Consider the following 27,651-nt stretch of genomic DNA (forward strand, 5'->3'; position numbering starts at 1 on the left):
CTTGAATTATGACACAGTGAAGACTTAATAACCAGTGCTAATAACTTTAAGTAAAAAAATAGTTTTTAAAATATATAAGCTTAGATAGTGCTAAGGTCAAACAGACATTAATTAATTAGTTTAAAGGGATAGTTCACCCAAAAATGAAGTGATGTGATTCATTTTTGTAAATTTTCATGTTTGATTGAACTATCCCTTTAAATCAATTAATTTACTGTCCACATTGCAATGGAATTCTATTCAGCAGTGGTGATTAGTGTATCTGGTCAACTCTAACAGCATGAAGAAAAGTGCATCATTGCTTTTGAAATAGGATTTCCACTGCTTTTTCTAATTTCTGCCAAAACCTGTTAGGATAATAACAGACATATTTGTCAACCTGTTAAAGGGATAGTTCACCCAAAAATGAAAATTTGATGTTTATCTGCTTACCCCCAGGGCATCCAAGATGTAGGTGACTTTGTTTCTTCAGAAGAACACAAATGATGATTTTTAACTCCAACCATTGCGGTCTGTCAGTTGTATTATGCATGTCAATGGGAACACAATCTATAAGAGTCAAAAAAACATGCACAGACAAATCCAAATTAAACCCTGCGGCTCGTGACGACACATTGATGTCCTAAGACACGAAACGATCGGTTTGTGTGAGAAACCGAACAGTATTTATATAATTTTTTTTTTACCTCTAATACACCACTATGTCCAACTGCCTTGCGCACGGCATCCGGTGCGTGTGGTGTGTATATGCGCTCTGGCATAGTTTGAAGGATTAGTCCACTTTCAAATAAAAATTTCCTGATAATTTACTCACCCTATGTCATCCAAGATGTTCATGTCTTTCTTTCTTCGGTCAAAAAGAAATTAAGGTTTTTGATGAAAACATTCCAGGATTATTCTCCTTATAGTGGACTTCAATGGCCTCTCCAAACGGTTGAAGGTCAAAATTACAGTTTCAGTGCAGCTTCAAAGGGCTTTAAACAATAGCAGACAAGGAATAAGGGTCTTATCTAGCGAAACGATCGTTCATTTTCTAAAAAAATACAAATGTATATGCTCTATAAACACGAATGATTGCCTTGCACATGCTTTCGCTTTCCGTATTCTTCAAAAAGCTTACGCTGTATGTCCTACCCTTCCCTATTCTACTTACGGAAAAAACGGAACTGGCGCCGCGTTCGTTCCGTGAGTTGAATAGGGAAGGCAGAGCTTTTGCACCGTATAATTAGTTTGGACATCAAAAATGTCATCCACAAAACTATCCAATATTCATCCAGTCTTTTTATTAAATTTAGCTACAATGGCAACAATACATTTGTGAAACCTTTGAAAATATCTGGATTTCTGCATTGATTACTCATAAAATGTGGTAGATAGACAAACAAAATCTGACTAAACTAATAATATACAAACAATTTCCAAAATTTTGTTCAAGACATTAAGTCATCATTGACAGGGCTGGTTATGACTTCTCCGAAAGATATTTGGAATCAATTAAGGAGATGAGATTGGAAGCGTGGGTTGCACAGGCACCCTGCCCTTTAAATAAAAGCACATAAAGCCTGGTGCTGACAAATCTGGTCTTCTCAAGAAAGATTGGTTAGTGTGAACCATGCCTCAATCCCAAAAGCTTAAAAACACATTACAGAGATGCACAAAGCAAAGGCAAAAAAAAAAAAAAAGCATTGCTAAAGACATTGCTGTTCATGAGTCCTTGGTAAGATAGCCCATCTACAAATGTAGAAAATTATGGACTGTTGGTACTCTTGCTAGGAGAGGGCTTCGTACAAAAAATCACTCTAAGAACACAACAGACAATCCTGAAAGAGGTGTGAAGCAATTCCTACAGAAAACTCTACAAACAGCCTTTGTTCAACAATCCACTATCAGAAAAACAATGAACAAGAATAGTGTTCATGAAAACATAACAAATAGGAAAACTATTCAGGCATGTCTAACATTTCCCCACAACCACTTGGATGTTCCACTGTGCTTCTGGAAAAATATTCTTTGGATCAGTTGAGAAAAAAAAAAAAATACTGTATTTAGAGCAGGGGTCTCTAACCCTGCTCCTGTAGAGCAGATTTCAGGTCCAACCTTCCTCCAACACATCTGTCTGTAATTATCAAGTTTGACTTGGGTTGGAGCTAAACTCTATAGGACGGTAGCTCTGCAGGAGCAGGGTTGGAGACACCTGGTTTAGAGGAAAAAGGGCACTGTACACCAACACCAAAACCTCATGTAAACTGAAGCATGGTGGAAGGAGCATTATGGTTTAGCGCTGCTTTAGGATGTTGCCAAAGGATGTATACAAGTTACTAAATTCAAGGGTTAACTTACTTTTTCCTACATTGCACTTTGAATGATTAGCTCAATGTATTCAACAAAAATGTGTAAAGTAAATTGTTTGTGTGTTATATTACATTTTATGAGTTATCAGTGCAACTCAATTAGTTTTACCACTGTATCACAATCCATTTCTCAAAAAGTTTTTAAACAGACTTTGTCTTTCTTAGTTTGTCACTGTAAGTTATCTGAATTATTTTTTGACTGTTTTGTAGGCTGAAAACTAGCAATGGATACACTGTAAGATGGCTAGCCCTACAAGTGACCTCTCACTGTCTCAAGGTGGCACCTGTTTACAAACAGAACGCTGAAGCTTCTTTACTCTGAGGATTTCATGACCTATCCTCTTTACGTTGGCCTTTGCATGAAGCTCACCAGCAGTCCTGTCTCTTGCTTTAAGCTTCTGAATGAAGACACTAAAAGAAGAAAATAAGCCCTCAGTCATCTCTGGGCTCACTGATTGAAAATAAAGTAAAAAGCTATGTATAGGATAATAATAATTTGTTGTAATTTATGCCAGACTACATAACATGGGAAAAAAGACCCTGATTCTTCTTCTCATACGGTATGCTATCTCTCTCTCTCTCTCTCCCTCCCCCCTTTTTTTTTTCTTTTTGGTGTTGATATCACTCTTCATTAAATATAAACTTTTAAATTTCAGTTTTTCCTCATGAAAATTAAAATCACAGTCAAATGCCCAATGGCTGTATCCAGTATTTTAATTGGGTGTGATAATGCTGCATATTTTATTGCATTAAAAGAAAGGTTGTGGTCCAGGACATAAAGTGGCATATTTTTTCTCCTTATTAGCACAAGATTTGACAGAAGAAGGTCCAATTATAGTGACCTTCAGGCTGATATCAGGCTGTTTGTCATGCAAGCTCAGTGTACACAATCACAGAGAACAAACTTAATTAGTGAACAGACCATGTACACTGTCAGTGTTTCTCTTTGGCTTATATAAGTCAATATCAGAGGATTAATGAGTGAAATTTTCATTATAGTGACACAAATATCAGGTTTAAAACTTTATTGAAAGCCAAAATATATTTACCCTAACATTTGCAAGAATGTAAAATTGTGGTTTCTTGCTCCTGCAGGTTTTCGATATAACATTTGCCCTGAACTAAATGCAAACACACACACACACACACACACACACACACACACACACACACACTTACCTCATGTTACAGGTATCATGTCATAAGCAGTCCCCATCAGAATGTGCATAGAGTAGGCCACATTTCACCTGCTGATGCCGCAGAGCTCCACATTCTCTTCCCCAACACCCATCTACCTTGGCCATCTAACAGTCTTGGCTTCATTCATTTGCTTGTGAAAAGAAGAATTTGTTTTCAGATGTATTATCAGTTTGTTTTATGTTGTTTAATAAAATAAAATAATGAAATAAAATAAAATAAAATAATTAAGGAATCCTCATAGAGCTGTCCTCCCCACCTTTCCTTTTGGCCTCCCTTTCGATTCTCACCCGTTTCATGTTACAAATCAAACATGTTCACCCCTTCTTTCAGTTCATTGTTTTGTTTTTTTGCTTTTTGGTGACATAATGAACTCATCATTAAACTAAAGTGTCAGATAAATGCTCCAGCTAATGCTGACTGGCTTACTGAATGTTATTGTTTGTGTCTTGTCCTCCATTAGGGACCATGTAACACAAAAACAACCATCTGACAGTTACAATTTATTGTTTTGAATGTAAAGGACATTAAACACAGGGCAGTAATTCTAAGCAAATTCATAAATATGAAAAAAAAAATTGAAATATAAATTAGAATGTTATTTTTATTCTCAGTCTTAGGCCTGTATGAAACAAACTAGCTATAGTTGACAGTTTATAAAGATATTTGCATTAACTGATTGTTTATTCTCATATCTCAAGGCTTAAGTATACGTTCATTGTTTATTCTTATCAGAAACATAGGAGGTTTTAAAGCAAAATGTACTCTCTCAAAATGAAAAACTCCTTTTTTCTCCGATTACTGAAGCCTTTTTCAATAATGCAGTGTAACTGCACGGCTATTGGTTCAAACTGGGAAACTTCTTGAACCAATGACGGCGCGGCGGAGCTGCGCGAGCCTATGGCGATGCAGCGCGCCAAAGCCTGCCAAAATGGGTGGGGCATCTGGCTATATAAGTGAGCATTTCGCCATAGGATTTCAGGTCAATCGACTGAAGCAACGACACTGAGTCGTACAGCTCCATGGCACGGCAGCAAACGCAGTACTCATCCCCGTATCTCAGGGAGCCGAGATTACGTACGTAACTGAGTACGTTCCCTTTCGATACTTCACTCATACTGCGTATGGGGAACGAATACAATCACGCCGTGCCATGGGAGGGAATGACTGAACCTATCTTGGGCACCGAAGGGGTTAAGTAGGAAGGCAAAACCGTCATACCCTCAAGGTTACACATGCTAAGAGGGAGCTGGCTCCCATGACATAACAGCATGACCGACAGGCTACGTAGAGGCCATAGCGTCCACAATCCAACGCGAGAGTCTTTGCTTTGTGACCGGAAGCCCCTTGGTGCGGTCACCAAAGCACACAAAGAGCTGGTCCGACTGCCGAAAAGGCATGGAACGCTCGATGTATGTCCTCAATGCCCTAATGGGGCAGAGTAAATCCAGCTCACGCTCATCCCCTGAGGGAGGTAGCGCTGAGAGGGTAATTACCTGTGCTCTGAACGGAGTCGAGAGCACCTTAGGAATGTAGCCATGCCTGGGTTTCAGGACGACCTTCATGTCATTAAGTCCAAATTCGAGGCACGCAGGGCTCACGGAGAGGGCCTGCAGGTCACCTACACGCTTGACCGATGCTAGAGCGGTCTTAAGCGATAGGGGCCAAAGGTCAGCTGACCGAAGCGGTTCAAAGGGAGGGCCTTTGAGCGCTCTGAAGACCGTGGAGAGGTCCCAGGTGGGTACTGTGAGAGGGCGAGGGGGATTCAGCCTCCTAGAACCTCTCAAGAAATGCACAACTAAGTTGTTTCTCTCCACCGACTGGCCAGCAATAGGGGCATGAAACGCTGCTATGGCTGCCCCTTATACTTTGAGCGTGGAAGACGTGAGACCCTTGTCCAGATGCTCTTGGAGAAATGACAATATCGAAGATATGCCACACTCAACCGGATCTTCGTTTCAAGCCATACACCAGTCAACGAAGACCGACCATTTTTGGGCATAGAGGCATCTAGTAGATGGGGCTCTGGCCTCGGAAATGGTATTTAGCATGTCCTCGGGGAGGTCGACAGGCTCCCATCAAGAGACCAAAGGTGCAGGGCCCACAGCTCTGGCTGGGGGTGCCAAATCGTCCTGTTTGCTTGATGGGGCGTTCACACCAGACGCGACTTGCGTGAATAAATCGCGCTATTTGCGCGTAGTTGGACGCTTGAACATTTTGAGTTTACTCACTTCATTTGCGTGTGAAATTCGCTTCATTCGCTCGTGAAATTCACTTCACAACAGACGCTAATTTGCGTCAGGAGAGGGGCTTCTGCCAGTCTTGTTTCTGCACACTTCCTCTGAATAAACACATCAACTCATCAGCGGGAAAGTAGTGGTAAAATATGGTGAATAAGCTCAATTTGCCGGCTTTAGCTAGCTTGTAGTCTCAATATGTATATATATAGCTCAAATTGAGTAAAGAGCGTTTTTTACAACTTTCTTCCAAGCAAGATCCCTTTTATTCCTGTTTCTATATAAGTATGAAGATGTATCGTACAGCTCCGGGTATCCACATACAGCGACGATGATTTTGTCCTCCATTGTTGTTTCGGATTTCTGCCTCCTCTCACTACGTCGTAATCACGTCATTACTAGAGCAAGCTCCTGATTGGTTAACGCGTCGCGAATTTTCGCCAAAGTTCATATTTTTTAACTCGCGCGATTCACGCGAATCATGCGTTACGTGCGTAAAACACCCAAAACGCTCTATTCGCGTAAATAGCGTCATTTGCACAGCAGGATGTCTGTTCGTGTCTTTGCATTGACTTAACATGTAAATCACTCGCGCTTAACGCTTCATTTGTATATCTGGTGTGAACGCACCACGAGAGAGGATGTCCTGTCTCAGGGGGATCAGCCACGAGGCTTTTCGTTGAAAGCCTGAACAGCTCTGAGGACCAATGCTAGTTCCTCCAGAGTGGGGCCACCAGGAGAACTTTGTGTTTGTCTTCCCTGATTCGTCTGATGACCTGTGGGATCAGAGCGACCGGGGGAAAAGCATAGAGGAGGAGGCTGGGCCAGTCGTGGGCCAGCGCATCCCTGTCCTTCGAAAAGAAGATTGGGCAGTGAGAGTTGCCTTCTGAGGCGAAGAGGTCGACCTCTGCCTTCCCAAAGATCTCCCAGATTCTGAGAACCGTCCGGGGGTGGAGCGTCCACTCTTCTGAGGGGACATTGCTCTGAGACAACATGTCTGCTCCCAGGTTCATTTTGCCCGGTACGTGCGATGCTCTCAGCGATCAGAGGTTGGGCAGCGCCCATTCCAAGAGCTGCTTTGCCAGCGCATAGAGGCGTCTGGACAAAAGACCGCCTTGGTGATTTATGTAGGACACTACCGTCATGCTGTCCGATCGGACTAAGATGTGGTGTCCCCTCAGGACTGATAGGAAGGTTTGGAGGGCCCGACAAACTGCTAGCATCTCTAGGCAGTTGATGTGCAGCTGGCTCTCCTTGCTCGACCATGAGCCGAAGGCTGGTCTGCCCTCGAACAGAGCGCCCCAACCCATGTTGGACGCATCTGTCGAGACCACCATCCTTCTGGATACCGCCCCTAGGGAAACCCCACGGCTGAACAACTGAGGGTCCTTCCAGGGGTTCAGAGCTGTTAAACAGGCCTGATTCACCCTGACATGGAAGTGGCCGTGCCACCAAGCGTAAAGTGGGACCCGAAGGTTTAGCCAGTACTGCAGAGGCCGCATTCATAGGAGGCCGAGCTGCAGGACTGGGGAGGCGGAAGCCATCAGCCCTAGCATCCTCTGGAAACACTTCAGAGGAAGGCGGGCTCTGATCCTGACAGAAGCTATGAGCTGTTGAATGGCCAGAGCGTGCTCTGGTGAGACTGTCGCCCTCATTTGGGCTGAGTCGAAAACAGCTACCAAGAACGAAATTTGTTGGCTGGGGAGCAGTGAGCTCTTGGCTAAATTGACCCTGAGGCACTCCAAGTGGCTGAGGAGCACGAATCTGTGGTGTGCTAGCTCATCCTGAGACTGGGCCATTATGAGCCAGTTGTTGAGGTAATTCAAAACGCGGATTCCCATCTGTCTCAGAGGGGAAAGAGCCACGTCCATACACTTCGTAAATGTGATGGGGGGCTATCTGGATGTGAAAGTATGCGTCTTTCAGATCCAGTGAGAAGAACCAGTCCTCGGGGCAAATCTGCACAAGGATCTGTTTCAACGTCAACATCCTGAACTTCCGTCTCTTGAGAGAACGGTTCAGGAATCTGAGGTCTGAGACTTCTATGGCTCCCTTTTCCAACAGAGCCATCACTTCGGTGCGGAGGACATGTGCGTCGTCCGCTTTCACCAAAGTGGGGACCACTGAAGCGCGGGGGTCTTCGGGAGAACTGCAGTGAGTAACCTCGATTTATTATCCCCAACACCCAGCTTGACACTCCGGGGATGGCCTGCTAGGCCTCGGCCCGCGTGGCAAGGGGCTGGATTAAGTCGGTTGACAGGCCGCTGAGTTGGGGCCTGTGAACCGTGGTGGGTGGAAGAGGAAATTTGCTCTCTTTTTGAACATGTATGTATATTTTTCTCGCCATGAGAACAGTGGTTGGCGTGGGCGCAACATTTGTGGGCCCAGCACACACAACAAACATTTTGTCTTCAACACCCGGAAGCGAACGGGGTGGTGGGAGATTTAAACGAGGCAGCTTTGGGGGTGGTCCGGCCACAGCAGGACATTTCCCTATCATCTTCCTTCCTGACAGATCAGGAAGACTTCGGAGGAGTTGGGTCCAGCTAGGCCGGGGTCCCTGATGTCTCAGGAAGGGCGGGCGCTTAGAGGAGCGAGATCGCTGACGTTGCTCCTTGGGGGGTGCTGTCTGGGTGGCAGAGGGTGCCGGTTTGCTCTGCTGGTGAGTTGGCGCAGGCTTGGGGCGACTCGGGGCAGCGGCTGAGCTGGAGCGCTTCGTCAAGAAGTGTCGCATGGCCTGGGATGACTTCTGTGCGGCGGTGAAGCGCTCAGTAAAACCCTCAATGGCGGGTCCAAAGAGACCGGCGGGGGAGACAGGGGCGTCCAGGAAGGCCACCTTATCTGCTTCCTTTATCTCTGTCAAATTAAGCCAGAGATGGCGCTCCAACACAACCAGGCTGGCCATCGAGTGCCCAATGGCCTGGTCTGTGGCCTTCGTGGTGTGCAGGGCCAAGTCTGAAGGCAGGTGCATCAGTGCTGGACTCGTCCAGAGAGCGGAGGAGTTTGGCCTGAAAGACCTGTAGAATGGCCATGGTGTGGAGCACTGAGGCTGTTTGGCCTGCTGACGAGTAGTTTAGTTTTTTACGTTCGCCGGATGACGGCAGGGGAAGCTCTGAGAGACCGGAAGCGGCGAAGCGGGCGGCGCCTCTTCAATGGCGAGAAGCGAGCTTGATCCGCTGCAAGCAGGCGAGAGAAGCGAAGTGTCGTCGTCGCTGAAGGCGATAGATCTGAAATCCTATGGCGAAATGCTTGCTTATATAGCCAGACGCCCCTCCCATTTTGGCGGGCTTTGGCGCGCTGCATCGCCATAGGCTCACGCAGCTCTGCCGCACCGTCATTGGTTCAAAAAGTTTCCCAGTTTGAACCAATGGCCGTGCAGTTACACTGCATTATTGAACAAGGCTTCAGTAATCGGAGAAAAAGTAAGTTTTTCCCCATATGCAGTATGAGTGAAGTATCGAAAGGGAACATTGAGTACACGACTAGTTTACAACTTCATTTTATTTGTTTTTTGTACTGCAATAATACAAGTTAACTTATAGGTATGCTGATAGTTTACTAGGTAAATACTTGTAGCACATTTTATAGTTTATGAAAGTACACTTTGAAGTACCCTAAGTAAACTACTAGATTAGTAGTTGTATATGGCAGTTATACTTGTACATTTTTTAAGTGAACTTAACATACTTAACATAAGTGTTTTTTTAAGTTTATTTCTGAGAAGAACATTTAGTATATTTCTGAAAATTACATAAAAAGTAGACTGAAAGTATACTTATTTTTTAATTTAAAAGAAGTATACTAATAGCACACTTGAATAAACTTATTTTTTGTGAACAAAAAAAAATAAAATAAAATTAATTAGTTATCATGTGCATATCCATTTGGTAAGAGTGCATTTTATAATAACACAATAAGCCACCAAAAGCTGTGGTTTAAAGTGACCGTTGTAAGGCATGATGCATAGCAGAACCTCCTGTTTTAAAATCACTGCAAACCATGGCTTCATAGCCTTATTCCTTTTATAAAATGTTTACTATTTACCTGGCAAGGCTTCATAATATAAACACACAAATGTATGCTACAAAAACGTAATAATTTATTGATAACAAATAATAAGCTACACAGAGACATAGCAACACATACATAGCATTGACGGATGCAGTAATACTGATGCATTGAGGTCACAGGTCAGTGTTTATAGAGTATTTTATAACAGCTTTGAAAACTGCTGAGCCAATCATATCTGTTTCATTCTCAGCATGGAGATAATTAAACCAACATACACTGTGGATTTTCTCAATATGAGTGTCTTATAAATGGATAAACAAGTACGTCTTGCTATACCCACACTCCAAGGATGTACTGTCAAAGTGTACAAACTTTTGGTCTCCAGGCTATTATCTCAAAGTGGACAAATACAACAAGTCTTGGATTAGAAACACATCCAGCATCCTAATCTGCCTATGGTAGGTCCATAATCTATGCTTGGATAATTAGCCTAATTAGTGGATCGTAAACAAATTCGAGGAAGAGGAAATCACCTTTGGCCAACATAAAAGAGCAGGAGGATATAAGGTGGGGTTGACAAGTACTTTAGATAATTTCAAAAAAAGGAAATCTGCTTAAGTTTTTTTGGGGATATTTTTTAAAGCAGAATTCAAATTTATTCAAAGTTATTGACATGTTATTTTTACTATTATTATTACATGCAGCAATTGGTTTAAAGGGATCCACTACAGTTGTAACAAAATGATCTTCAATATTCAGATCATCGACATCGGTGAAGTAAAGCAAGCAAAACAATTATTAAAAAGCTTATTATACCTAATCCACCACCCCATGCCCAGTTAAAATATGTTTTTGTTTTTTTATTCATACCTTTATTTAGGATGTTCCAAATCAATTATCATGATTTAATTTATTTGACAAAAAACAGTGACGAAGCAAAACAAAACAATTAATTTTACTTTATTCATTCATATTTAAATAATTTGAATTTAATATATTTTTCTTTGTGTATTGCTGCTGCTGCTATTTAAGTGATGTTGTTTAAGAGGTCTTGTTTGTCATATCAGTAGTCAGATATCCAGGTTAAATATAAACATATATAAACAAGATAAATGATTCCTAAAATAAATATAAGTTAAGTCAGTATAAGTTAAATATAAGTCAGTATAAGTAATGCAACAAAGTAGGACCATGTAAATACAAAAAGTCATGTTGTTACACTGTTTTTTAAATGTTTCTATTTTCTTGGCCCCACATCAGCTCACCCTATCACATAGAGGCCTGCAGTCTTGCCTAAGTAGATTTGTTGTGGATAAGCTTTGATCAATGGGCTTTACTTACTTTATTTCATTGTTGTGTAAGATTAGAGATGCCTAATGCCTCAAAACACATGCTATTGTGTGACGCAAAAACATCAGATCAGATCAACAAACAACAGCACAACAGAATCTGAGGAAAATGCAACATGACAGCAATCATTCATCTAAAGCTCATTTAATCCATAGGATTGTTTGCATGTGCGTGTGACAGAGAGTACTAACAATAGACAGCTGCTCTTTTCAGAATTGGGGTATAAAGGCCAAAGATCTTTCCTAGGTAGATCAGCCATGCTGTTAGTATACCATAATCTTCTTTAAAGGACAGATTATGAAACCAATTACAGAGCCACATCCAGTAGCCAGTAAACTTCTGCTGGATAAACGGGTACTGGTACAATAAGTTGTACCATTGTATTGTATTATTGTACCATTGTATCATTGTATTATAAATTCAATGCCATGTTTGGCAAACAGCCTCCAGTTGCATCTAGATGTTAAATCCCTGGATTACACACACATTCATTAATAATCACGAATCCACAGACTGAAGTGTTGTGCTGCTTTTATTTTATGACCTGATTTGGGCTTCATCACTGAGAGGGAAAACAATCAAGCTGCTGCAAAGAACAAAATGCTCATTTTTGTCAAGGAAGAACTATTGAGAAAAGTGTTATGCAACAGATATAGCAAGACATTGATGTTTTTAAAACATATCTCAGTGGTCTTTGATGTGACCATTTCCTGGGAGCAGAAAAACAGCAGAGTCATAACAAATTATTATTATGTAGCCCATAATTAAAATAAACACGGCTACAGTATCCTTTAATATTTCCTACTCAAGTAAGCTGCTATGCCACTGGATAAGATTTGGTAGCCTACTTATATCACATGGTATTTTAAATGCTCATTAGATTATTTATGAAATGCAGTTAGACTATTATAACAAAACTAAAGAAGTTGGTACAGGCATTTCCATGCTCAAGAGTAGAAATATTAAGACCACACAAACAATTATCTGTGGTTTGTAGGTATATGTGTAGCTACAGCTACAAACTTGTTGGTCTCACAGCAATGCTTGCATAATCTAATTAAATGCAAAGGTCAATTTTAAACTTGAACTATAAACTATGATACAAGGACTTCAATGTATGATATTTATATTCTTGTGTTGTTACAAATGACCAAGAGATGGCGTATTTTTACTTCTACGTGCTGCCCAGTTAATTTTTTTTCTGGAACAAACAGATTAATTTCTGCCATTCCAGAAAGTTCCTAGTCTCCCTAAAGTAAGGCTCTAATATCAAAACCAAAGAGGAGTCTATTTAACAAACCACCTTTTCGTTGGTTTCAAACTAAATTATTCCACGCTGAAAATCCATGTCTGGCACGACGAACGCGAGATACATTCATTAAAAACCCCCACAACTAGATGGAATGTTTTAGTCCAAACCTCTATGTTTCCATATTTTACAATGTGTAACGCACACGCTAGTTCGCAGGCACTGTTGCTGGACAGGGACACCCGAGTGTGTAAAAATAGACCATCATATGCGTTATGTAACACGCAGCACGCGCACTACGACTTCACGCTTGTTTACAAGTTAAAATGGACTCCATGCCTCGAACTTAATAAATGACATGCGTTTTCTCACTCCCTCAAGTATGTATTTTCACAGCCTGACACATTTTTAAAATGAACATTGGGTCTGACTAAATTATAATTCTGAAATAGGGATCTTCAGCTGTTTCTGTCGCCATCACATTATGATGAAGACTCGTTTATCGAATATGTTTGGACTCTGTGGGTTTGATTAATTTCCAGATTAAAACATGTCGATTGGAAGGCCTATATTATGCTTATATTCGAAACTAGTTTACATGCGACATAAAAACACGTTTTACTGTTAACCAGACGCAAAGTCTCTGCAGCACTGAAGTGCGTATGTACAGTAGATGTGTCATCCACACAGCGCTGTTTGTTTTAGGAGGAGGGGAGAACAGCTTGTATGAAGGGGGATTTGCCTGTACTACGTCACGGATTTGTCAAAGTACTGTCAATCTTTTCGCCTGGCCAATGAATCCAATGAGCAACTCCATTCGTTGGCTTGGCAGGTACGCCTCTTAAAGATCGCGCCGCCTTATATGACTGTTTTTTCTTCACTGTTCCAAGATGGGATGTGTATAACGTCACATGTTGTTTTTTTCTTAAGCTCAGTCATTCTGAGTGAGGAGTTATTTGCTGTGAACAAATAGACGTCGCATGGTGAAACAGCGCTGAAATCTCAATTTCTCGGATATTTAAGTTTAAATCTCTTTTACTACGGATGGATAACAAGTCCTAGAAACTTAAGTAAATAAATTGTAAACGCAAGTATGGCAAGTCCGCCTCTTAAAGGGGGATCCTCGTTATCAAATGACAACAACATTCATTCAAACAACATCAAAAAATGTGGATACCTCAAGAAGCAAAAACATGGACATCGGCGCTATTTTGTTTTGAAAGATCAGAGTGACGGACTCCCTGCGCGGCTGGAGTACTATGAGAATGAAAAGAAATGGAAAAACAAGTCCGCTGCAAAAAGAGTAATTTTTCTCGACTCTTGTTTGAGCATAAACAAGCGCGCTGACGCGAAACACAGATATTTGATAGCCCTCTATACCAAGGACGAGTATTTTGCTGTTGCTGCGGAGAATGAGCAAGAACAGGAGAGTTGGCACGGAGATTTAACTGATTTATTAAGTAAGGGAAAAATGTGTGACAGCTCCGTTTCTAGTTCGGCATCATCTCTGGTGGGCTTCGACGAGGGAAATTACGGCATGATTACACCGGTGAATGCTGCGTATAAGGAGGTATGGCAAGTTAATCTTAAAGCAAAGGGACTTGGGCAGAGCAGAAATATCACTGGAGTTTACAGACTGTGCTTATCAAGTCGGACAATTAGCTTTGTGAAACTTAACTCGGAGGTGGCATCTGTGACTCTGCAGTTGATGAATATACGCAGATGTGGGCACTCTGATAGCTTTTTCTTCATTGAGGTGGGAAGATCTGCCTCTACTGGACCTGGAGAGCTGTGGATGCAAGCAGACGATTCTGTGGTGGCACAAAATATACATGAGACCATTTTAGAAGCTATGAAAGCGATGAAAGAGCTGTCAGAGTTCAGACCACGCAGCAAAAGCCAGTCGTCAGGATCAAATCCCATATCTGTACCCACTCGGCGGAACCTAAACAATTTACCCCCTAGTCAGACAGGGTTGGTGAGGAGGTCAAGGACGGACAGTACAGCAGCCACATCTCCTGTCACCAAGTTTTCTTCTTGTCGAATACGGACAGCGAGCGAAGGGGAAGGTACCATGACCAGGCCAGTCTCCATATCAATATCTGAGAATGGAAGCCCGACGACTGTCGGCCGGAACCACATAAGCAGATCTAACACAGTGTCTGTGGGCTGCCGGACATCAGAACCATCACTGCTTCATCACAGCAGGTCCATGTCAACGACAATGTCCCACTCGCCTCCATCTGCTGTAAGCCCACTAAGTTTGTCCTCAATTAGTATGAATGGTTCCATCTCATCCACAGTACACAGACCCTCCAGCTGCAGTGGTTCTGTTTCTGGGTCACCTAATGATACTGGCTTCCTCTCGTGTGACGATTACAGTTCTAGCCCAGGGGATGTGAGGTACAACCTAGTAAACAGGAGTGACACACCTTCTTCTCTTTCCAGCACACCACCCTCAAGAGAAGCCAGTGAGCTCCATGGTTATATGGTGATGGACAGGCCATCCAACTCCCAGAACAAGATGTGGCCAACTAGCAGAGATATGTTGGAGGTGGAGACATACAGGAAGAGGACGTATTCTCTGACAACCCCGCGACAACAGGTAGCACACTCCCATCTATCCTCAGCGTCACTTGATGAATACATGCTGATGAGGGCTGCAAACAGCCACTCTGGACGGAGCACAAATTCTGCATCTCCTAAGGTCTCATACCCAGAAGATTATGGGAACATTGACATTGGCTCTAACAGTAATGTGGCTGATGATGGCTACATGCCCATGACACCAGGCATGGCACCCCAGTGTGCCAAAAATGAGCACTACATGCCCATGAGTCCCATGAGTGTTTCAGCACCCAAGCAGATCATTAACCCAAGGTCACATCCTCAGCCCACAGGCAGTGGCTGCACTACTAACTCACCCAGCAGTGGATCTCTAGAGGATAGCGGGTACATGAAGATGTGGTCTGGATCCAAGTTTTCGCTGGAGAGCTCTGATGGGAGAGCAGTGAATGGAGAATACATGAATATGTCACCGACTGACACATACGTCTCGCCCACACCAACAGATTATTTCCTGGGTCAATGTGAAACAACACAACGATCCTCCCCATCTCTAAGACAGGCACCTAAACGGGCAGAGGATGACCAGTATGTTTTGATGAGTCCCCAGAGCCAAAATCCAATAGAAGAGGCCAACAGGGTTTCTGCCCTGCCCCCTCTCCGTCGCCCTGATGGCATGGCACAGAGAGCAAGAGTCAACAGACCCAATAGGTTATCTTTAGACACTCTGAGGATGCTTCCCAGCATGACTGAACATCCTCTCCCTTGTGAGCCTAAAAGCCCTGGTGAGTACATCAACATAGACTTTGCTGCTGCCACACAGTGCTCTTCTCCCTCTATGGTTTCTGTGGAAAGCCAGGGCTCACTGTCCAACCTCAGACAGGGATCCCCCCTCTCAGACTACATGAACCTCAATTCGAATTCACACTCTCATAAACTGAGAGAAGCACTCAGCAGTCCCCTGGATAGAATGCCTGAGCTGGCTGAATGCCCATGTCCAGCTGATGAGCGGGCTTATTTCCTTAATGAACGAAGAAACTCACCATGCCCATCTGGCACAGGTAAAGACAATTACACTGAGATGAGTTTCAACAATGGTCCCATCTCACCTCCATTCCTGTCTGAGAATGATAAGAGTGCTTCAGTCAGCCCCACTAGCAGGGTTCAAAGGCTGAACCTGAGCGACCAGGGAGTGTCAAAAGGAATTGGTGCTTTCTTGTTGGCTGCCTCCTCTGTAGACCCAAACGGAGGAGCGAAGGTGATCCGAGCAGATCCTCAGGGCCGGAGACGGCATAGCTCTGAGACCTTTTCATCCACCACCACAGTTGCACCTGTCTTTCCTTCCTTTGCACACAATGTTAAGCGACACAGCTCTGCCTCAGTAGAGAACATCTCTGTCCGAAGTAGTGAAGGTTCTGATGAGGAGTACGGGTCTCCCATGTGCAGAGAGACTTCAGCTGGTTATCAGAATGGACTTAACTACATCGCCTTAAACCTCATGGAGAAACAAGAGATGGGCAATTGTGAAAACCTTGTGGGCTTCAAGACTGGTGGTTGCTGTAAAGCAGGAATAAATGGATTACATGCAACTCCATATGTGTGTCTGGGATTCAAAGAGACTGCAACCACTGTACAAGGTGAGTTCAGATGATGTGATGAGCTGTTATGATTGAAAAGAAGACTGGCATAAATTGGTAATAGATGAAAAGATGATGCAGCATGTTGCAAATTAAATTTCTTATATATGTGTGTGTATATATATATATATATATATATATATATATATATAAGATATATATATATAAGATAATTAAATATTGCAGTATATATATATATATATATATATATATACTGCAATATTTAATTTGCAACTATATATATATATATAGTTGCAAATTAAATATTGCAGTATATATATATATATATATATGATATATATATATATGATAATTAAATATTGCAGTATATATATATATATATATATATATATATATATATATATATATATATATATATACTGCAATATTTAATTTGCAACTATATATATATAGTTGCAAATTAAATATTGCAGTATATATATATATATATATATATACACACACACACACACACACACACATATAGGCCTTGTTTCTATTAGCATAAATGTTTTTTGTGTGTTTATTATAACTGTAAATGTGCATATTATAGGATATTTAAGACAACTGTATCGAAATTATACTCACATAGTACATAAAGTAATTAAACAAAATACTAGGGCGGAACGATATAAGTATGTAACTTATGTGGGGCGTTTATGGCGTTGATAAGTTGTTTTCCATTCAGAGGAATTCCAGAGAAATTTGAAGCATGAGAGACGTGACTATCTGAGTGCCCGCGCGCGGTAAACAACCTAACTGCGCAGGCACTATGACGCTGCAGTATAGAGCGGTGCGCGCACGCTTGTTTATTTACCCCGAACTAGATCTAAGCTGGCTTTTTACAGACTGAAGTGCGTTAGTGGTTAAACATTGGTTTAAGGTTTGTAGGCTTGTGTATAACGGAGCTATTAAATAGAGCTGTTATCAGGGGATGGAGCATGATGCACTGAGGAGAGAGAAATGTTGTTTTGAGTTTCATTTGGCTCACATGCGCAGCAGTGTTTTCGTGCAGTAAGACTATAGCCTGGTCGGTTCTTCCAAGAAACTAATCTCCGTTTACTCTGGGTGCTCTAAGTCAGATCTGTTATCATTTCACATTGTATCCTTAATTCTGTTATGCCCTGTTTACTCTATTCAGTCAAACCTCATGAAGCCAAATTTTATGAAATTTCCCATTAACAGGGACACTTATATAAGGTTAAGAATTATTCCCATGTTAGATACTCCTCACACATGACATAGGCCCTATTTCCTGCAAAAGTGCATGTGATAATTTGCCTACTTGAATCATATGTAGGCGTGTGTGAGATCAAAATATGCTGCTCTTAATAAAGTGCGGTGCCTGGGGCTTATTCCTGTGCACTGTTTTTGCATAGCACACAGAAGATTTTCATAACGCCTCAATTGGAGGCAGTGTTGTGGGCCAAAGTTATCCCCACTGGTTAAAAGGCTGTTCATGGCTAGTAGTTTTCATTGCAGGCAGCCTGCAGTGTAAACATCAGGCAGAGGGGGGATAGTGGACAGCACAGTGAGTTTAACTCTTTCTTGTCTTGAGTATTGAGCCTTGAGAAAAGAGTAGGCAGAGGGAGGTGGGGTAAGAGCTTGTTTGCATTTTGTCTCTGAAATGAACATGTGCAGCCATGTCCACGGGTTGGCTGAGCAGAAGAGGGAGGGCCTGATGGAGGCTTAAGCCATGTGCTTCAATCAGGAGGAAAAACAAGCCAGGTGGTTGTTCATGGGTCGTTGTCAGGTAACGATGATGTTTCACGCTTGGAATGCCTGACTGGGTAAAGGTTGCTGGGGGAGGTGAATACTCACTTTTTTTCGTTTCACCTTCAGCTTTACTATTGTTCTCTCTCTCTCTCTACTCACTGCCAGGCCACATAATAGTATACAGTGTGTTGACAAGAACCTGTTTTGATGTGTTTTAAATCAAAGAATGGCAGATGCTGTCCAACATAATGATTCTTTCATTTCTGTTTGTCCACTAACTCTGAAGCAGTTATGTGTGGAAAAAAATTCAAACAGCTTCGGTGAAAACATAGTGTTTTAAAAATTGGTATCATAGTTAGTAGTGAAAGAGAAACCACATATAGAAAGAGAACAGGTGCCTCATTTCACAAAAGTACCTTTCAAAAAAGCAGCCTGCTGTGGCATGGTAACACATTTGTGTACTGATAGTGTTTTGATTCTCTGTTGGATTTAGCAGTAAAAATTTACTTGAGCACAGGAAATTTTACTAGGGCTTGCAGTAAAATTGGCTTGGTTAATAGGTACCCCCAATTCAAGAGATTGCGCCGTAGGTGGTTGTCTGTCTCCTCTAATGGGTTTATTATGTTGCCCTTGCACGCACATTACTGTGCAGAAATACTGAATGTGAATGGCAATAAATGGAAAGAGTATTTCCACAAAAGAATAACAGGAAAAGAACATGCACAGTGCTTGTTTATTCATATATACAGTAATATTTCAATAGCTGTGAAGCATGTAAACATATTTTTAAAGACTTAACCAGAATATGGACCTTAATTGGAAAATGACTTGCATATAAACAAGGTCAATGTATATCATTACCTGTTGCTCCCCATACACAAAAACACACACATACATCCTAGTATGGCATGGCATTTACAATTGACCTTTTAGTATGATACTACCAGTTAATGAGATGTTGACATTTTTAAGATAACAGACCTTTGAAAATAAACATCAGAAGAAAATTAAACATTGTTCAAGAATTCACAAATTCATCTGTCAATAGGGATTCTTTTCAGTCTTCTCAGAGATTCTTGCCAAAAGTGGATTGTTTCGTAATTATTTGTTAACATTGATGATTATATGTAGAACGGTCTTACTGCTCTTGTAGTTTAAGATGAGTTGGGTTATTTTGGACCCCTCAGTTAACACCATGCTATGCAAAATACATTTTGCTAAAGGAGACTTATCTTGACCAAGTCCTCAAGAAGCTGTTTTCAGACATTTAGTTCATAAGAAACTTTGATATCACTTTACTTTAAGCCTTTATATATAATGCATTATAAAAGCATTTTTAATGCATTAATTATGCTTTGTAGTGCACCTTATAATGCATTGTATGGTCTCATGAATTATTGTAACCACAGTTACAATAGCATAATAATACTTATCTATTCATTTTTAGTTACACCTTTAGAAAGCATAATGACAAACAACCAGTTTCAGATGTCACAGGAAATCTGCAAATATTATGATGCGTTGGTTTCAATAATTTATAAAAATATATAATGCATTATTATGTACATTATGAATATCTTTATAATACATTATACCCAAAGTAAGTAAAGTGTTACCAAAACTTTTTTCTCACTCTCTTTTGCCTACTCACTTTGCTCTCCTTCTCTCTGGAATCATACTCCTTGAGGAGTTTGTGTGCATTTGCGTGTGTGGCAGATGGCTGAGCAGAGAAGGGTGTGGGGCTGTTTGTGTGTGTGTGTGTGTGTGTGTGTGTGTGCACCTGCCGCTCCACTCACTGCAGGTCTGTTATCAGGCATGGCAGCAGCACAGACAATACACTAATGACAGCAGGCCATCTGCTTCTGCCCCAGGACAGTGGCTAGTGCTTGTCCCTTCAGCCAGAGCGGGGTGGGGGTGGGGGAATGGAGAGCTAGAGAAACAGTGATAGAGAGATAAAGATCAGCAGCAGTTTGCAGAGAGAAAAGAAAATTTGAAAGTGTTATGTTTTTAAATTCAGACAAACCTGCACATTTTAAATACCGATGCACCAAATTTATTTTTTTACAGAAACACTGAAACCAAAATAGTAATTTATGCTATTCCGGGTGTCTTGTTCTCAGGTAAATTATACTAATCGTAGTGAAGTTCTTCACTACGACTAGTATAATTCTTCACTTATTCTCTCGATATTTCAGCCAAATAAATTTTACATATTGCTACTCTAGTATCATTTTTGCTTACAAGGAAGTGCATCCATCCTGCTCACATGTTTACCTATTGTAGCTTATCCACATTGTGTACACAAAACACTGCCACAGTCAAAGTGTGTCATCCGAGAAGAGCTAATTAAACATCACTGTTTTTTTTTTGTTTTTTGCTGTTTCGGCTGAATATTTTTGGTTGCTGAAATTTCGTTGCTTCACTAATTTTAAGGTGTAAAATGGTACAGTTTATATTTCAGGCTGACTGTGAATGTGTGTGAACAGCAGAAAATATCACACTTGCACACAAAAGTTTTTGTGTAACTTTAGCACAAGGACAGTGAGTGTGCATTTTCAGAGAATTTAGTTACTATTCTACTACTCTTTCGAAACTAGACTCTCTCTGTCTCTCTCCCTCACATTCCTGGTGCCAGTTTTTAGAATAATTTCTTACTATTTCACAGTATGTTGTTGTTACTTTCTCGTCCCACATTTAGCTACTTAAAGAAACATTCTGGGTTAATTACAACTTTACAGCTTAATACCACAACAACGTAAACACCAGTCAGTTACCATAGAAAGTATTTATTTTTTATTTATCAAAAATGATAAAGCATGTATTATAACAATACACTAACAGAAGAAGGCTAGAATGCCTACTCTTTCAGTTCACTTCCTTTATGATTTATTTCTTAATTTCTTTAAATGCTGTCTGCTAGTGAAGAGGGTTTTCCAATATATTGACTAGTTGTGTGAGTCTAAACTGAATATTTGGCCAGACATTTCTTTGTTTTGTTTTTTGTTTTTTTTTATTAGGGGGTGCTTAATATCAGCTCCCAAGACTTTGCAACTCTAATCTGAGCTCTAAGTTTAACCACGCTGAGATTTAAGCAACAAAAATTGTTAACCCAAGCAGTTCTCTCAGATTCTCCACCTCTGCAGAGCTGGCTAAACTAGGCCGGGATGTTCCCGCCTGAGATAGCCATGTCAACACTGTCAATGTTACCCACATTTAGCCAGGAGCGAGAGGAGATTACTCTTAGGGGAGAGTGGGGGATTAGACATTGTTCAGCGGCTTGTTTTGAGGCGGATGAAAGGAGCATTGACTCAGACATAGACAGTCATTCATGCAGGTTCACAACAACCATGTCCTCACGCAGACGTCAAAGCATTTCCGGGATGGTTTTGCACAGCCTCATTAGTTTTTGGGTCTCTGACGATTATAGGCCTAGATTTTAACCCATTGCAGTGGAAAGTTTTTTAACACTTATTAAATCCACAGCTTAGACACTTTCTTAGAGGATGCAGTTGCTCTCTTGTTCCACAGTTGAAGGTGCTGTGACATCTCTATCCAGTGATGCGCAAGCTAGCAGAGATGCTATGTCATGCGTGTATTAAATCAGCATTGCGTGACTATTTCCCTGTTCCAAGCATCACTCACTGCTGCCTAGAGCTTTCAGCATTACACACTGAATTATAGGCTGCAGACATGGTTGTTGGTACCGTTATCACGCAAACCCTAAATCTCATCATCTGAATAAAAAGGGAGGCTGACCATCCAATTCATCTACTTGGATGCAAGCCTGAGCCTTTTGGTCTTTAATGGCATCCTTGCTACTCATTAGCCCTGAAACATATTGGGATTTATGTAAATTACTCAGGATTAAATGAACCAAAGTTTTAAGCTTTAAAGGATTAGTTCACTTTCAAATGAAAATTACCCCAAGCTTTACTCACCCTCAAGCCATCCAAGGTGTATATGACTTTCTTCTTTCTGATGAACACAATCGGGATTATTTTAATTCTTCACTTATTCTCTCGATATTTCAGCCAAATAAATTTTACATATTGCTACTCTAGTATCATTTTTGCTCACAAGGAAGTGCATCCATCTTGCTCACATGTTTACCTATTGTAGCTTATCCACATTGTGTACACAAAACACTGCCACAGTCAAAGTGTGTCATCCGAGAAGAGCTAATTAAACATCACTGTTTTTTTTTTGTTTTTTGCTGTTTCGGCTGAATATTTTTGGTTGCCGAAATTTCGTTGCTTCACTAATTTTAAGGTGTAAAATGGTACAGTTTATATTTCAGGCTGACTGTGAATGTGTGTGAACAGCAGAAAATATCACACTTGCACACAAAAGTTTTTGTGTAACTTTAGCACAAGGACAGTGAGTGTGCATTTTCAGAGAATTTAGTTACTATTCTACTACTCTTTCGAAACTAGACTCTCTCTGTCTCTCTCCCTCACATTCCTGGTGCCAGTTTTTAGAATAATTTCTTACTATTTCACAGTATGTTGTTGTTACTTTCTCGTCCCACATTTAGCTACTTAAAGAAACATTCTGGGTTAATTACAACTTTACAGCTTAATACCACAACAACGTAAACACCAGTCAGTTACCATAGAAAGTATTTATTTTTTATTTATCAAAAATGATAAAGCATGTATTATAACAATACACTAACAGAAGAAGGCTAGAATGCCTACTCTTTCAGTTCACTTCCTTTATGATTTATTTCTTAATTTCTTTAAATGCTGTCTGCTAGTGAAGAGGGTTTTCCAATATATTGACTAGTTGTGTGAGTCTAAACTGAATATTTGGCCAGACATTTCTTTTTGTTTTTTGTTTTTTTTTATTAGGGGGTGCTTAATATCAGCTCCCAAGACTTTGCAACTCTAATCTGAGCTCTAAGTTTAACCACGCTGAGATTTAAGCAACAAAAATTGTTAACCCAAGCAGTTCTCTCAGATTCTCCACCTCTGCAGAGCTGGCTAAACTAGGCCGGGATGTTCCCGCCTGAGATAGCCATGTCAACACTGTCAATGTTACCCACATTTAGCCACAGTTACACTTTTTTCGTAAGCTAAATAGGGAAGGCGTAGGACGTAGCGTAAGCTTTTTGAACTGCAAGAGTTTGACACTTTCTTCGTTCGTTGTATACGGAAGGTGGTCTAGCGGAAGCTAGATATTTTACTTCATAACTTGTTAAATGTGGATGTTTTTTTTTTTTTTTACACAAACACATCGCTTCACTTCAGAAGGCCTTTATTAACCCCGGAGCTGTGTGGAGTACACGTTTATGATAGATGGATGGATGTGGATGGATGCACTTTCTTTAGCTCATACCCTGTTCACTGCCATTATAAAGCTCAGATGCGTCAGGATATCTATTAAAATATCTCCGATTGTGTTCATCAGAAAGAAGAAAGTCATATACACCTAATTTCTTGAGGGTGAGTATAGCTTGAGCTAATTTTCATTTGAAAGTGAACTCATCCTTTAACTATTGTTCTTTTAGACAATCACATAAGTATACCCTCAGACAATGCTTGGTTGATGCCTTACATTCAACTTTAAATTGCAGTTATTTATATTGTTTGCTACAATTTTAATTCAAATTAAATTCAAATTCAGGAATTGAACTGGAATAAAAAAAGCATTCTCAATTCAGTGTTGAATGGTGCACAACCCTGCTGCATTGACGATGCATCATGACCTCACAACAGATTCCACCTCTCTATCTTTGACTATATGAACTCACTCCACATTATCTTGAAGTGAGTATATTATGAAGAGGACAGTCCACTAGAGAAGTCCACTTTATTCTTGAAGGATTATTGACTAATGTTCTATTTTGCTGCAAGAAACAAATATTAAATGTTACACAAATTTTAATGTGCAATCCTCATTTTTTCTCCCGCCATTATCACTGGCTGCATCTTATCTCCCATTCTCCATCTCTTTCATGTAAAATGAAATTCTGAAGTGCTTTGCCATCATTTTACCCTTCATTTGTTAGATTATGTAATTCATACTTTTCAGGATCACCCCAAACCTAGCAAAAACAGACCCTGAGATTTCCCCCATTTCTTTGGTCTGTGACTATAATTCCAATGAGATTATCAGGGAATTATATCAGGATTAGCCCATCTGTGGACAGTATATGGTTAAGACTGCTGCTAGCGCCATCCCTCCTGACATGGTACACTTTCCCTCGCTTATCTGAGAGAGGTTTAAATATGACTGTGCATCATGGGTTAATCCCTCATGCTAGTCAGTAACTGTCGTTAAAAAACTGTCATAAAAAGGGAGATGCATTTAATATGTCATTATATGACGTCCAAATAAGATATGAGAAGCCTTTTTTTCTGTGTATGCATGTTGTTTTATTTTAGAAAACAAGTGTCATTAGGTATTTTGTACTGAGCGAAGAAAGAAATCTTTGTTGTGAGTTGGGGCGTTAATTGTGATTTGGTTGTAACTGCTCTAACCCAGTTTTTTTTAATGGGTTCAATTCATAAAAATGGATTTGTAAAAGGCTGCTGGATAACGTTTAAGATGCTTTAGCATGGTTTGACTTCAGGGGTTCTGCAGTTTTTCCTCAACACACTTTTTCATTTTCTGTGTTGCTGTGTGGTTCAAATAGAGCTTTAAAGATATCTTCTCTTTTTTCTCTCTCTTATTTTCAGATTGAGCAAGAAGCAGAGTCCTGGTACTGAGGGAAAGTGGAAGCTCAACCAGTAACTAGACTTGACTGGTCTGATCTGGACTATGCTGCTGTAAACGAACTGTGACCTTTGCACCTCATCCTAACGCTGAACGTCAGGCGGCTGGGTTGTGATTATTCTAGTGAGGCCACTTTAACATGCTTCTCCCGTTTCTACCATCTGCACCATTTTTCAGGATCTGCAAAGCTGCTGCTCTGTTGGTAACAAGAGTCACGAAACGTACATGCCACTTGTATGTTTGAACTTTTATTATTTGTTGTTGATGTGAACACTTTGTTTTGGGTTTGTTTAAATTCAGAACATTGATTGGAATATAGTTTACCCTGAAATCTGTAATCTTCATTTACCTGACGTAGACAACTGTAAGGTACTTATTGCCCTATCCTAAGAATAGCTACAATTGTGGCATTTTAGTCATTTTAAATGATAACTAAAAGATTTCCACAAGTCCTTTCTCAGGAAAAGACTTGTACTGATGTACGCAATTTAGAAGAGATAAAGAATTCTTATTTTTTCCTCCAAAATTGAATGTTCTCACATGACCAATCCAAAGCCTTACTCTTTCTGTCGGCAAAATTGCGACTAATTATCTGGACCTAAACAATGAGAAAATATCAAAATATGTGATATTTATTGTATTCACTCTATTTTTCTAAATATCTAGTTTATTAAACAATTACATAGTAAGTTGCTATATAAGAGTTCACTTTTGATATGCAGAGTGTCTTACCACTTAATCAGAGGTGGTTACTGCACATAATATTTAATAACTACTCAAGAACATATTATATTTATGACCAAATATGGTCAACCTTTCGCTCCTGTTTCCTCAGATTCATTGTCACTTTCTCACCTTGTTGCGTAAATCATGGCCATTCCCTGTTCCTCTGCCTCAAGAATTGCATTCAACAGTAATATAATATATGATAACAATGACTAGTTCCCATTTGTGTAGAAATAGCATGGATAAAGACATGCACTGCATCTATGCACTGGTATCGATGCACAGAAATTTTGACCACAGAAAATGCCATAAGATACCACCATTGGCTAAAGCAGAAAGAGTAAAATGGAAGTTAGAGTAATCACTTAATAAATATTAGTAACAGAACTGATAGTTTTTTTCCAGACAAAGGCTAATTTAAAATGAGAACTCAGTTTTTTAGATTTGTGGGTCCAGAATTTGGACAATAATTTCTGTTCCTTTCTGTGCATCACTACTTGACAACAGTTTAATAGTTGGTGACTGTCTTAATCCGCTCACATTGGCTCTCTGTTGATAATATCGCAGTGATGTCTCATTCAACTAGATTGTAACACATGACGTGTCTGAATGTAGAGCACAAACCCACTTATACAGTATGAGTGAACAGATTAGTGGGGCAGAAAAAATTTTCACAACAGGAGTAATTTTAGCCATTGTCTGCTTTTCCCTGAATGTTGTGAACTAAATACAAAAATGTGATCTGCTTAACATTTTCATGACATTTAAAATACTTCTCCTCCTACGCAATAGTGTCTTATATAAAAATACTAAGCAAATAAACTGCTAAGCAAATAACAAAATGCAAGATACTACGCATTGCATTGGTGAAACGTGATTTGTTTAAAACTGAATAAATCCCTTATCTAAAAACATATGTATAGCACTGATGTAGACGTGTTGATGCTTTTTTTTTTTTTTTAATTTTATGTTTAAAGTCCTAAAAAAGAGTGTTAATTTTATGTTTAAAGTGACACATGCCACTTTATTGTGTAATTTCTTGAGGTAATGGTACTCATTCTACTTGCTTCTTGGGTAGCATTCATTCACTCTTTGTATATGCAATACTTACAAATCAGATTAGTTTACAAAGTGGAACCAAATGTATAAATATTATGTTAATATATTTGTTAAAATATTTTACAGAGATATTGAATTTATGCTGTTTGTACATTTCTTTCTGCCAACTTTTAAAGCTTGTTTTATTTTGCTTTATGAAAAAAACTATATATATATATATATTCAACAGTGTTCTTGAAGATCTTGAGTCTAAGTATAAAAATAAATATCTATTGTTTGTATGTATCAAAGGGTTAATATATTTTCAATATTTGCCAGGTTTAATTGAACAAGCTGTGTCTTCCATTGTACAAATGTCACATACTGTTCATTGTTATGCTGTTGAGAGATCATTTAAAATATCCTAGATGAATATTGCTTTTGTTTGTGTTGCAAAAGATAGTCACATGCAATAATACAAATAAATATTGTTATTTAAGGAAAATAAAATAAGTTTTATTTTTTATTTCTTATATCCTTTCTACAAAACTTGTGAAATAATAATAATAATAATAAACCTAATAGAACATTTAATGATGCAAACGTATTATATAAACATACAATATTTTGCAATAATTCCCACCTCTTTACTGACACTGTGTCCCTAAGCTTGAGGGCAATAGAGGAAGGAACACACAGTTCATTCATAAACAAGTCGACAGATTACTTCCTGTTGAATGAGCAGGACAGAGGCGAGTGTTTTCCTGTTCATATAATGATTCCCAGGCTCTCATTGATAGAACAGGATGCTAATGAATCACAATATTTCAGCCAGTGCTGGACTCTTGAGGTCCAGG

The 27,651-nt window shown here is 40.0% G+C and overlaps 1 protein-coding gene across 2 annotated transcripts; it reads left to right on the forward strand.

Annotated features, from left to right (window-relative positions):
* Positions 1 to 13,250: 13,250 nt before the first annotated feature.
* irs2a (insulin receptor substrate 2a) lies at positions 13,251 to 27,307 on the forward strand. 2 transcript variants are annotated; one of them, XM_051887765.1, is made up of 2 exons: positions 13,251 to 14,643; positions 14,844 to 15,102. In XM_051887765.1, the coding sequence occupies exons 1-2, from the start codon at positions 13,489 to 13,491 to the stop codon at positions 14,868 to 14,870; spliced, it is 1,182 nt and encodes a 393-aa protein (XP_051743725.1). In that variant the 5' UTR covers positions 13,251 to 13,488; the 3' UTR covers positions 14,871 to 15,102. The 2 variants fall into 2 exon arrangements, with proteins under 2 accessions (XP_051743725.1, XP_051743717.1); XM_051887757.1 differs by adding an exon at positions 24,994 to 27,307 and having other exon boundaries at positions 13,257 to 16,597.
* The last annotated feature ends 344 nt before the right edge of the window (positions 27,308 to 27,651 follow it).

This window comes from Ctenopharyngodon idella, chromosome 1 (assembly GCF_019924925.1).
Source record: "Ctenopharyngodon idella isolate HZGC_01 chromosome 1, HZGC01, whole genome shotgun sequence".
Taxonomy (NCBI): Eukaryota; Metazoa; Chordata; class Actinopteri; order Cypriniformes; family Xenocyprididae; genus Ctenopharyngodon; species Ctenopharyngodon idella.